Source organism: Raphanus sativus, chromosome 3 (assembly GCF_000801105.2).
Source record: "Raphanus sativus cultivar WK10039 chromosome 3, ASM80110v3, whole genome shotgun sequence".
In the NCBI taxonomy this organism is placed as follows: domain Eukaryota; kingdom Viridiplantae; phylum Streptophyta; class Magnoliopsida; order Brassicales; family Brassicaceae; genus Raphanus; species Raphanus sativus.
Window position 1 is genome coordinate 13,720,739 of NC_079513.1, and position 13,326 is coordinate 13,734,064.

At 33.6% G+C, this 13,326-nt stretch overlaps 2 protein-coding genes and 1 pseudogene across 3 annotated transcripts; 2 read left to right on the plus strand and 1 right to left on the minus strand.

Annotated features, from left to right (window-relative positions):
- Positions 1-565: 565 nt before the first annotated feature.
- Positions 566-1,706, plus strand: LOC108836403 (ras-related protein RABA5c). 2 transcript variants are annotated; one of them, XM_018609560.2, is made up of 2 exons: positions 566-1,038; positions 1,141-1,706. In XM_018609560.2, exons 1-2 carry the CDS (start codon positions 708-710, stop codon positions 1,449-1,451), a joined length of 642 nt encoding a protein of 213 aa, XP_018465062.1. In that variant the 5' UTR covers positions 566-707; the 3' UTR covers positions 1,452-1,706. The 2 variants fall into 2 exon arrangements, with proteins under 2 accessions (XP_018465062.1, XP_018465066.1); XM_018609564.2 differs by having other exon boundaries at positions 1,159-1,706.
- Positions 1,707-3,904: 2,198 nt separating this feature from the next.
- LOC108845920 (pirin-like protein 2) lies at positions 3,905-5,632 on the minus strand. The gene is made up of 7 exons (XM_057004558.1): positions 5,409-5,632; positions 5,275-5,324; positions 5,138-5,176; positions 4,998-5,026; positions 4,826-4,888; positions 4,612-4,712; positions 3,905-4,526 (listed from the first exon to the last, which is right to left on the minus strand). The coding sequence occupies exons 1-7, from the start codon at positions 5,591-5,593 to the stop codon at positions 4,028-4,030; spliced, it is 966 nt and encodes a 321-aa protein (XP_056860538.1). The 5' UTR covers positions 5,594-5,632; the 3' UTR covers positions 3,905-4,027.
- An 817-nt stretch (positions 5,633-6,449) lies between these two features.
- On the plus strand, positions 6,450-11,235 carry LOC108845232 (ribonucleoside-diphosphate reductase small chain C-like; annotated as a pseudogene).
- Positions 11,236-13,326: the final 2,091 nt, after the last annotated feature.

A 13,326-nucleotide genomic window follows, 5' to 3' on the forward strand; every position in this document is an offset into this window, starting at 1 on the left:
CATTTCCCTTTTTCCATTCTTGAGTATTTGTTCGCCATCAGGAGTAGCCAGTTTATCTTCTGCAGAGAGTGAGAAATAAAATGCTCTGTGGATACTTATTGGTTGCTTCGGAGACCGTCCTCAAACTGAGGTAAAATTATAGATCCAGCAGAGACTTCTTCAGTTCAGGGTTGGCAAATTCTTCCTCGCTTCGAAATTTGAAAAGTCGAGGTTGTTGTTGAAAAGAGAACTCAGATTCGGAGTTATCATGTCTGGATCTACCCTTTGACCGAAGGAATTTTTAAACTGGAGAAAATTAGGTCACCGGAGGCATATTTGCGTCAAGACTTGCGGTGGATACGGTGAGTTGTTGCGGAGGAATTAACTTCTCAGGTAGGAGGCTCCTTGCATCGGTATCTGTGTCTGAGAGAGAAGCGCGTGCGTTACATTCTCTTTATGCGTTCTATTATAGTTTAATGTACTAGACTTTAAAAATAGCATATACAACAAATAAATCAGTTTTAGTTCATACTTGTTCACAATCAACGATGCGTGATTTTAGTTAAAATCTACTTTCATGCGTAAAGTGACTGACATTTATTGAGCTCATAAACAGCCTAGTAAAGGCAAAACACATATACACACTTTCTCTCTTCCTACTTCTTGATCAAAGCTCTCTCTCTCTGTACGTCTTGAACAAAGTAGTAGGGCAGTACAGAGCAGAAGACATGTCGGACGACGAGGGAGGTGAAGAGTACCTCTTCAAGATCGTCATCATCGGAGACTCCGCCGTCGGCAAATCCAACCTCCTCACCCGCTACGCTCGCAACGAGTTCAACCCCAACTCAAAAGCCACGATAGGCGTCGAGTTTCAGACACAGAGCATGGTCATCGACGGCAAAGAAGTCAAAGCTCAGATTTGGGATACCGCAGGTCAAGAACGTTTCCGCGCCGTCACTTCCGCTTATTACCGTGGCGCTGTAGGAGCACTAGTCGTCTACGATATCACTCGCAGCTCCACCTTCGAAAACATAGGTCGCTGGCTCGATGAACTCAACAGTATGCTCTTATCTCTCTATCTCTTAGATCTTAGACATCATGATGATGCTTTTAGATCTAAGATCTTGGCAATGATGGATGAATCTTGAATTGTTGATGCAGCTCACTCTGATACAACAGTAGCGAAGATGCTTATTGGTAACAAGTGTGATCTCGAGAGCATTAGAGCGGTGAGTGTTGAGGAAGGGAAAGGCCTTGCGGAGTCTCATGGTTTGTTTTTCATGGAGACATCAGCGCTTGACTCGACCAATGTGAAGACGGCTTTTGAGATGGTCATTCGTGAGATCTATGGTAACATTAGTAGGAAGCAGCTTAACTCTGATTCTTACAAAGAGGAACTAACTGTGAATCGGGTTAGTTTGGTCAAGAACGAGAATGAAGGGACAGAGACGTTTTCTTGCTGTTCGAGTTAACGTCTCTTTGTAACCGGTTTTTGTTTGGGTCCTGAGGGTTATAACTTATAGAAATATCAGAGACATTGTTTTGGTTCTCAACTGAAGTTAAAGCAAAACAAAGAAAGTGTTTTGGGTTTCTTTGTTATAGAGATACAAAAGAAATGTAAGAAAATTCGGACAAGAAGTTTGGTCATTGTAGAAGTTATGTTCTTATTTCTACTTGTAACTTTTGTAAACTTTGTGAGTGTTAAAATCAATTTTGACATTTTCCTATTGAACTTTAGTTTGGTGGTCTACAAATTGTCCATGCTTCAAATGTTTATGCCTAAGACCATCTTCCTCTATTCTCTATAATACATATGTGTTTTGTTCAAATGTATTTCTGTATAATAATAATCTCTAGATATAGAATAAAAATGAAAAAAAGTTATTTCTTCTTCTATAAATAGATGAAGAAATATCAATTTCTGTTTTAGAAGAAAAATTAAAGATGGAACGAAATACTTATATCTCTAAAAATTATTATAGAAGTAAATATAGAGAAGTGTTGGAGATGAAATGTGGGGAAGATGTTAGAGAAAGAAGGTTTTTTATATAGAAGATATATATAAAAAGTAAAGATCTATGTATTCCCTTACAAAATGTGTGTTATCTTAAGTAATTTCCCTTATTTTTTTTTTTTGACATCGAAAGAAAAAGTTTCTACTAACTCTCCAAGAGGTTAGCTACCTGAGCAAGCCAAACAGGAGTCTCAACACAGACGAGAGAAAACAAATCATTACGAGTCCTGGCCGCTTTCGCAAGACAGTCAGCTCGTTTATTCATACCCCTAGGTAGATGTGCGATGGAGAAGAGCTCAAAGCTTTGAGAGATGAAGCAAATTTCTTCTATGATCTCTGCCATGGCTGGCCATTCCTCTACCTGTTGAACCAATTTTATTAGTTGGACACAGTCTGATTCGAAGTGAACTGACGTATGTCCTTCTCTAATCATCGTCCTCATGGCCCACAGTAATCCTTCCGCCTCCGCCACTAAGGGTGACGTAGCCGTCCTGCTGTTCTGCATCCCCATGAGCTTCCTCGTCTCCCCTTGGATCAAAACAAAACCTACTCCGGCCATGCTTCCATCTTTAACCCACGATGCGTCAACCTGGCATCTGTACCTCTCTCTATCTACCACTGGCCCTGATCTTGTCATCACGTCTCCTACATCCTGCATTGCTTCTTCCTCGACAGGTGGGATGATTTGCGCGACTTTCCAATTACCAGCCTCAGTCATTGCTACCTGCACTGTGTCTGCTGGTGTAGAGTCCACTCCATTAAAGAGGAAGTTGTTTCGCCCTTTCCATATAAACCACAGGATCCACGGGAACGGATCAAGAATTTCTCCTGGAACCCCCAATTCCTTTGCTCTCCATAGTAGGTGATCAAAATTAGTATATAAAGCACTACACGGGAAAATATCCGGACAAGTAGGAATATTCGCCAAAGCCCAACATTGCATTGCAGGAGGACATTCAAACAGAATATGGTTGATCGTTTCCTCCTCCACTCCACATCGCTGGCATGATCTATCGGTTGCACAGTGTCGATCACATAATCTACTCGCTGCTGTTACATATCTGGCTAAAGCTTGCCAGAGAAAATGTTTTATTTTCCTAGGCGCTTTTAGTTTCCAAATCCTCTCCTTCATCTTCGTGGCACTAGGCTCTACCACCTGGTTCTCCACACTTTTTCTCCTCTGTTCATTAGCCGCAATGTATCCTTTTCGCACTGTATAGGCTCCCGACTTTGATCGTTTCCAAACGTAGCTATTTTTTCTTCCTAGTCGGCTCGGTTTCATTTTCAGGATCTTCTCTACATCCTCAGTTCGCACTAGTTCTCTAAGGATATGCTCATCCCACTGTTTTGTCTCGTGAACAATCAGGTGATGAACTCTGAGGTCTCCATCGACCTCTTCTCTAAGTGGTAAGGCTGGTCTCGCCAGTGAGTCTCGCAAGTAATTTCCCTTATTATTAATCGGTTTGAGTTAGTAATTCATAACAAACTCGAATGTAATATGGCAAGAAAATATAGTATGTTGTGGATTTCATAATCAACTTTACAGAACCAAAGATAGTATTTCTCAAGCTAGTAATCGGAAAGAATATGGAGCAATCTCTTATCCGCAAGGGCCAAGGACCATGATTAGGAATTGAATATAAGATGATTAAAGTAACAATCATTTTAATACGCGTTTGGTATTTCACAATTGTTTCTTCTATATATGTCTATTTCACATTCTAAGAATGGAAGATAGCGTGTTATGCGTTCTTCATATGTCAATGTTATCATAGTATGAACAGTTAATTTAGACGATTGTAGAAAACTTAATAATGATGATTATGGTTGAATTTGTCCAATAAAAAAAGAAGATGATTATGGTTGAACTAATAGTAAAGCCAGCCTTGGATCTTATGGGTTCACACCCACATATTTAGCAAAATGAACATGTTTACGTTTGTTTAAATTTATTATTATTTCAATTCATATCACCCATAAGATAAAACACAAGTACGAAAATGATAAAAACAATGATCATTATTAGTCTATCTCTCACTGTGATCTCCAATACTCGGCCATTTCAAAGCCATTCTTACTATAGTGATAATCTTCAATAGTCATATCAATCTCCGCTTGTGTATTCATCACAAACGGACCATACTGAACCACCGGTTCACCTATCGGTTCTCCAGCAATTAATACAAACCGCAACTTCTTAGAAGATGACTTGTTCCACACGCTAACACCGTCATTTCCTTGTCCAAACACCACAACGTTGTGTGACGAAACAGGAGAAGAGTTTGATGAGCCAAAAACAGCTCCACCTTCACCACTTTCTAGAACGTAAGCAAACGTGTTCCACGATTCGGGAACGTTCTGATGGAATTGAGCTCCTGGATCGAGAGTGAAATCTAGGAACATTGTTGGTGTTCTAGTGTAAACAGGGGACTGTATTCCCATTGATTCTCCTGCTATGACTTTGACTTGGACACCGTTTTGCTCTGCTTTTGGTATGTCTGAGTTCGATAGTTCTTGGTAATTTGGCTCTATCCTGTCGGAATTAAAACTTAAAAAGTCAATTTTACGGTTAAGAAACTCCAAAGAATGTCAAATTTGTAGGTGTGTGTTTGTGTTACATTTTCTCTTTGGAGGAAAGATTGATCCAAAGCTGTAAACCTTTGTTAACTTCTTCTTCAGGCATTTCAGAGTGAATAATTCCTCTTCCTGCAGTCATCCACTATAAAAAAAGAGAGAGAGTAAAATATACTATTTAAAAGCTTTCTAGGGGTTGTATCTTTAAAATGGTTGGATTATCAAATTATTAAACAGTTAATTCTGTTTTTCTTTTACCTGAACATCACCGACATAGATTGTACCCTTATGGCCTTTAAAATCTTGATGAGTAATCCCTCCCTACCATAAAAAAACATTACAAGAAGATAGTTAGAGAATAATTATTATAAATTGAGGATAAAAATGTTTATTTTATAAAAAAATTACAAAAAGAGGATGTTTCTTTTACCTCTAGTACGTATGTAACAGTTTCAAAACCTGATCAGTGATCAACATAGATTTTCACCAGAAAATGTTAGATATATATTACATTAAACCATTTTCTAATATATTAATGTAAATGTGTATATATGTATATGTGATTCTGACCTCTGTGAGGATGATCTGGGAATCCAGCTGGAGGTGAAACTGCCCCAAGAATATTTAAAGAGTTATTAATAAATGGCTTCCATTATTTAATGTATAAACTAAATAAATAAATAAAATGGCTGCTTCCAAGAACTTACCGGAGAATTCATCTAGCATCAAAAAAGGATCCAACAGCTTCTGCTCACTCCTGAGTTTATTCAACAAGAGAAACCTCAGAAGATATAAGACATTGATAATCATTGATATTTCTGAAATAGAAAGATTAATGAACCTGGAAATGCCACGTCTAACGACGGCTCCATCGCCTTCTTTCTGAAGCTTGGCAAAGATTTTTTTAATTACAGATCTTGACACAAAACTTTGGGAAGAAGAAGAAGACATGGATGTGATGTTTCTGATGAACCCGAATGTAACCAAAGCTCGAAGCGTATTTGCTTTGTTTATCGCAGCTCTCATGTACTTAAATTAAAAGACTACTTGTTTTTAGTAAACTGAATCTTGTTTGTGTGTTTTGGTTTTGTTATTGTGTGTAGCTATTTATAGAGAGAGAGGATCATGACGGCTTCAAGAGGTTTGTGGGTCCTATTAGGATTTAAAAAGCTTGCACCGCCGCATTGTTTGGAACCAGAACGTTGATTACATTTTGTCATGCTGACACCATTATGACACAAGATTTGACGCTTATGATTCTGATAAGCTTTTCGTGTATTCAACTTTTTCAAATAAAATTAATTAATACTGGATATTATTACTTTGTTCAATTTTAGAAGTTCTCCAAATTTTAATTTTCAAAAAAAAAAATCGAAATTTGAGTTTCTATAAAATGAAAATGCATGAGAATTTATAAAGTAAAAAAAAAGATTCTTTTTAGACTTTCGATTTCTTTGTATTCAGTTCAGTCTTGATTACGATAATCTAGATTCCGTTCAGACCTTTTACTATCTTCATATTCAGTTCAGTCTTGATTACAATAGTACAATGTAAAAAAGTTTTAGGAGTTATAAGTTAGCTAATAGAGTGAAAAGCGATAGACTTTAAGGCTGATGATGAATAAGACTATGTAGATTAACTTTTTTAAAAAGATTATTTTAAAATATATAAGCTTACTTTAGCCAATTTGAACTCAAACTTTCAGATAATCCCCAAATGTAGGTGTTTTAAAGATATGGATTAACCTCGAAGACCAGTTCAAAAGTTCATGAACATAGAAGATTAGCTCTAGATTTTCTGCTGCCGGCAACGTGTATCTTAGGGATGCGTCACGTGGTACCTTTGCATACATAGACACATACGTAACCTTGACGGCATAAAAATGGGTATATGAACCTAGTTTTGTCTATCTGTCATTTAAAAAAAAACAATGCGAGGAACTATTTAATTAAAACATATATAATCAATTTGAATGACTCATGCTTACGCCATCAGAGTACTTGCGAAGAGGTTGTCACTTTCGATGTAAATCGAAATACTATAAATGATTTGGCCATCATCAGAATGACTGTATGTGTGTGTTTTAAAAATAATCAGATTCCTTTTTTTTTTCTTTAGAAGGAAGAGAATCGAGTTGCTTTTCCCTTTTTACATCTTATTATATAAAGCTTGGTTCTTCAAAGTTACTAATTAACACGATCGCGACACGTGGCAGTAAATTTTTTAAGATTGTGACATGTGTTAAAATACATATAAGTAAATAAAATCAATCTTATCTTTTTAAAAGATTAAACCAAAAATATTTAAACAATCTTATTATATAAAGCTAATTTTCTTTTAACTTAATGCTAATTTTCCTTTAATGTAAAAGACTTTTAAATGCTAATTTTCCTGAATTCAAATCCTAATTAAGAAGTTCATAACCCAAAAAATATATTTACATATATAAAAAACGATTTAAAAAGTTAAAATAAATAAAAAGTAATATTTACATATATAAAAACAATTTAAAAAGTTAAAGTAAATAAAAAGTAAAGATAACTATGAAAGAAATTAAAAAAAACTGTACAGAAATATTAAATGCTAATTTTCCTTTTTTAAAATGTCAAAGAGTGTTTAATGTTAATTTTCCTTTTCTAATCCGGCAAGGCAGTACTCTATTAGAAGTTGTTATGAAGTCAGTGGTTACGGCTTTACCAAATCATGTAATGTTCATGATCTTAATTTTAAGATCGCGACACATGTCAATTATATATTTAGGATTGTGACATATGTTAAATAACAATTTTCTTTTTTAAAAAAACTAAACCAAAAGAATTTTAAAAGTTAGTTTATTTTTTTTCAAAAAGCCTTGAACAAAAAAATGTAAAGAAATAAATATTTCCATATCTGTTTTTTTGTTAATTGAAAAAGAAAAATTTCTACAAACTATTAAATAATTTAAAATTGTTTTTAACATTAAATAATTTTTAAAATTAGTTGTTTCAAACTTCATTTTTTATTTTCTTGGTACATATATTTTTAATCATTACATATTTAAACACATATCACAATATTATAAAAAACAATTACTATCAAATAATCTTTTGCAGTTATCTTTTGGTTAGAATTTTAAAAATAGAAAATTACTATTAAATAATATTAATAATTTTTTTAACAAAATTTGTTTTGGTTATTACTTAGTATATATACTTTTAATTATGAGATATATTAGCACAAGTCACAATTTTTTAATATATAACAGTCATCTGTCGCCATTATATTAATTATCAAATTTGAAAAACCAAACAACTTTTAGAAAAAAAATATTAAACAAAAATAAATTATAAAATGCAACAAGTACAATAAATTATTTAGTAAAAATCATGAATAAAAGCTATCTTTTAAATAAATAAATAAAACTCATCTATGCACCATGATTATAAAATACAAGCTTTGACTTGAACTTATGTATGAAAATATTTTTTAAAATATAAAATAAATATCACAAAACATATCCAAATCAATCATAAAATTATAATTAAATGATTATTATTTTATGCTCTTTATTGAATTAAACATCAAACAAAACCCGTTGCAACGCAACGGGCTCATATCTAGTTTTTGTATAAAAAGAAGTTTAGTGAACGATTATTTATCACCTTTTTTGGTAAAATGTTATCACCTTGTCGAATATTGCACTTAAGTATGGGATTAGTATTTATCATCCTTTTCACATACACAAGTGCACACGTTTTACTTTGATATCCGATTTTACGTAGACACTACACAGTTTAAATAACATAATTGAAAAGGCCAACTAGCCTAATGATTTATAGTGCGGTGGAGTTTGAGGCCCGATCTTCGGTTCTAAATTAGTATAAAAACATAATCGATCTTATGGTTTAGACAGTATAATATACTTAAATTAGGTGTACCATAATATACAATACTTGTGTAAACTATTTTCGTAGCCTCATAGACAATGTGACAAGCTTATTGGAATCCTGAGAGAAAACACATAACTAAACTCATTGGCATAGCTAATCTAATTGTGTAACAACAAAAACAAGATGGTTCAAATATATATAAAGAAATAATCTATCCACATTTTTAGTACTGAACATATCACATAGTATCAGTATATAAATTTGAATTTAGTAATAAAATCACATGGATCGTAAAAAAAAACTCTTCTGAACTTATAAATATCAACTAAAACTTGATTCGCGAATCTGTGCGGATTTTGGTTATTACTTTTTTTTATAAATGACGTAGTAACATTTTTAAAAACATAGATTATTTGTCTAATTCTAAGTTTTTACGAACCTCCCCGGACACATCTAATTTGAATCTCATCCACAAATTTATTATTTACAAATACAGTTTAATTTTAAAATTAAAAAAATATGTACTGGAACATGTATATGAATGCCTTTATCTAACTAATTTTGTAAACATATGTTTTTTTTTGTTAATCGGGTCACGAATAGAACATCTTCATTTAAACCTATGAAATTATTAAGGTTAACACGTAAAATAAGTAATGTCAAATTATTATGGTAAACGCAATTAATGATGTAGTTTGGAAAACTGAAAAATGTAAAACTATAATAAAACAATTTAAAATAGGTAAATTTTGTTTTGAATCTTCTGTAATAAATGAAGTTGAATTAATTATAAAAGATAATAAATGAAGGGCTTAGAATTAATTAAAAAGAATAAAAATATGTAAAAATCCAATTAAAATAGGCAAATATTATTATGTACTTCAGTTTTAGTAGAATGCAATTATTAAGGTCAACACGTAAACTAAATGATGTCGAATTATTATAGTAAATGCAATTAATGAAGTAGTTTGGAAAAGTGAAAAATATAATAATACAATTTAAAATAAAATTCTGTTTTGTATCGATTTTCTGTAATAAATGAAGTCAGATTAATTATAAAAGACAATAATTGAAGTGGTTAGAATTTGTTTAAAATTTTTTTTTGTAAAAAATCCATTTAAAAATAAGGAGGTATTATTTTGTACTTCAATTTTAATAGAATCTATATATATAAAGTTGACAATTCTGGCAGCTCCTGCGTCCACGTCGATCTGGAGGGTGGGGGCTTTCATGCCACGTGTCGTCGTGCTGATTGGTTTGTGTGAGTCACGCGTTTTGGTTTCGTTGGGTTTTCTATAATCTTCATCGTTGAAACAGAGTAATGGAAGCAGTACGATTTAATCTCAGTTAATTCTTCCCCCACGACTTCTCATTTCACTAGATCCTTCTATCTCTTCGGATTCTTCATGGATTGGATCCTATAAATAGGGTTCCTTGCTTCGCGAAAGAAAGCTCAGTGGGCGATGACGTGGATCAACGGATCTCAAACCTTCGCGGAGAGGAGTGCCGCCTGCGCCGAAGGGATCTTCTTCTCCGGTAGCTTCTGCTCGATCTTCTGGCTCAAGAAACGAGGGCTCATACCTGGTTTGACCTTCTCCAATGAGTTGATCTCTCGAGACGACGGCTTTGCTGCGATTTCGCCTGCCTGATCTATACACTCCTGAGGACGAATCTCACGGAGGAGCGCGTGAAGTCGATCGTCTGGGACGCCGTCGAGATCGAGAGGGAGTTTGTGTGCTACGCGCTCCCGTGCGCGCTGGTGGGGATGAACCATGACATGATGAGTCAGTATATCGAGTTTGTGGCGAATCCGTTTGATTGGATGGAGTTGATCTCTCTTCAGGGTAAAACAAACTTCTTCGAGAAGAGAGTTGGTGATTACTAGAAGGCTTCTGCTATGTCGAGCGTTAATGGAAGTGGCGCGTTTGATAATCATGTGCTCTCTCTCGACGAAGACTTTTAGATTTGATATTTTTTTTGTCAACTTTTAGATTTGATATAATAATAATTGGTTGTGACGATTGTATCATTGTAATATTCCATGTATTATCGAGTCTTGAATTTTTCCGTGTATTAACGTTTTCAAGAAGAAGACCACTACAGAGGTAAAATCTTGATTTCTTTGAATTCTGGATCCTGTTGATAAACTGATTTGTCATCTATAGATTATTGTAATTGGCTATAGGATCCGTTTTACATCATTCAAAACAAACCCAGTTTAAAAAACCAGGCCTGATTAGCTATTGTCTGAACCTGTTTCAGGTTTCCGATCGACCCCTAAAGTTTACCGGAGGAATTTGTCTTAGGAGAGTTTGAGGCACAAGATTCACAATCACGTGAGATAAATTACTAGTAAAGTAAAAAACTTTAAGATCTGAGAAGTCTCAGATTTCTAATAGGGATAATAAGACTTTCAACAAAGTCCCATGGAAAATAAATCTCTTATCTTTCTTTTTTTGTTATACAGGCTGTGAGAATGTATCAGACAAGTATTTGGGGAAAACATTGCTTCGTCAACAACAAACCTATGAAGGATGTCTCAGGTGGTGTCTGCTGGTCAGATGAAAGTGGTAGGACAAGAGAGAGCATGTTGCTACTGAAATGGTTAACGACGTGAAAAGACTTATTTAATTAGATCTTTGTTTTGTTCGGCTGTAGATAAGATTCTCCTGCTTTTGGATTATAGAAAATGAGTGCAGGTTTTTATTATTTTGATAGCAAGTCTGGAGCAAAAGGTTTTCTTTCCTTATCTGAGCTCTCTACTTCATCAAATATATGCATACAGTCACTGTTTTGTCACACTGAGTTCTCCATGTAGACAGTTCATGCTGGGCAAGCGGTCGACCAGAGTAACCATGAATTCAAGGACGACATCAACTGCACCAGGCTCAAGACCTGACCGTAGAATTGCCTCAACTAGCTCATCCGTTACTTAGCTATCATAGTAGCACTAAATTGCAAACAAATAGTCCTTAAGCTCACTTAAAAGATATAAATAATCATGCAACTTACAACAGTATTGTCAAATGCCTGGCTAAGAATGCTTCTTACTGTCTCAGGTTTAGCAATGCTCCTGAAAAATAGTTTTCCAACTGGAGTATTCCTGAATCATCTAAAATATTACTGAAACTTCTATATTTTACGTTTTGTTTATATCTGATTAAAAATATTTAAATAATATAAATAGTGCAGTTTAAATATAACCAAATATAAAATAGCGATTAATATAATGAAAATTCAATAATAACTATTCATGATTTTGTTTCTCACATATTATCATGGAAAGTTCTAATAAAAATTAATATATTAATATATAATCAAGACTAATTAAAAAGTTAGTTTGAAAAAAAGAAATAATATCATAAAAAGTACACATTGTCTCTTAACCATGTACTATTCATACTCAATCAAATAATTCAAGTATTTTAATGACTCAATAACTGAGAACATAAAATTCATGTTAACATACCATGACATCCATCACCCCAATTCAACATACTTTATTGAAAAAACAACCCAATACGTAATGAATGAAATAAGAGACTACAAAAATATCTTAGCTAATGATCTCCAAGTTAGTCTAACTATCATAGACTACAACCCCAACGCAACATCAAGACTCAGATGTTGATCTCACCATCACCGATCTAGAGAGTACTAATAGACCTCCAACTACTGAAGAGATAAACAATATATGCATTGTATGCTTTAGAGATTACAACGACGGAAACCATATTTGCTCTTTTACTTGCGGCCGTAATTTTCATTTTAATTGCATTGATCAGTGGTTTCGTACCAAAATAAGTTGTCCGGTTTGCAGAGAAAGTAATCTATGGTGCTTGCACGTCTTACAATAGTTTGTGGGTTCTAATTTCCAATAGCACTTTTGTTATCTTCTTTACTTTGAAATTTTTCTCTCTTTATTTAAAATCTGCTAAATTATTTGTCTTCGTCTAATTATTTTCCTACTTCGCACTTTATCATCCAAAAAAACAGCAACCCCAAAAACACTTCATACATAGAAATGTAAAATATATAAAAATTAAAACATCAACTATGACAACTATTATTACAAAACACAATGACCTTCCAATAAATTTTCGCTACTTTAGCTAGCTGTACTTTCTTACTAACACTCTTATACAAAATTGAATAGGCCAAAATATGAATACATCAACTTAATGTGGTTTACAAATTTAATCAGAGAATGCAATTCCAGCTTATTAGACAACACAATGTACGAACCCGGCGTGTAGCACCGGAAAACCACTAGTAGATTATATATTCTTAACAAAACTATTTAATGTACCCGTTTGGTTTACAGAGTCGTTTTGAGTTTGTAAAAGTCAATGACAAAAAAAAAAAAAACTATTTAATGTATATATAATATAGTTATCACTTCTCAAATGGCATTTTGATGGATTTTTAAAGTGATCGTTTTTTCCCTTTAATATCTTTCTGAAATCGTTAATTAATAGAGTATGAATTGAACAGAAAAGTAAAGGTGGAATATATCACTTTCAGTTCGTATTATCTATTCGAGCTAATCCAAACAAATGTGACATATTATATGCCTAAAGCAATACGTGTTCTTACACGAATGGACATTACTGTAAGAGAATGGACATCAATCATCGACTTACTGAAATTGGGTGAATTATTTTCACTTCCTCTCATTGCCTAAAAATAAGAGAAATGTCTTCTGTATCTAATTATAAACTGTATACAATATACAATGGTCAAGTTTTTGGTTAAACTGAGTAATTATTACTAGGAAAACGTATAGTTAACAAACAAGAAGCATTAGTAAAATAGGATTCATAACTCTTCATACTCCCCACCAATTCTTTTCATTGACATACTCAACATATTATATTTTATTAATAAATA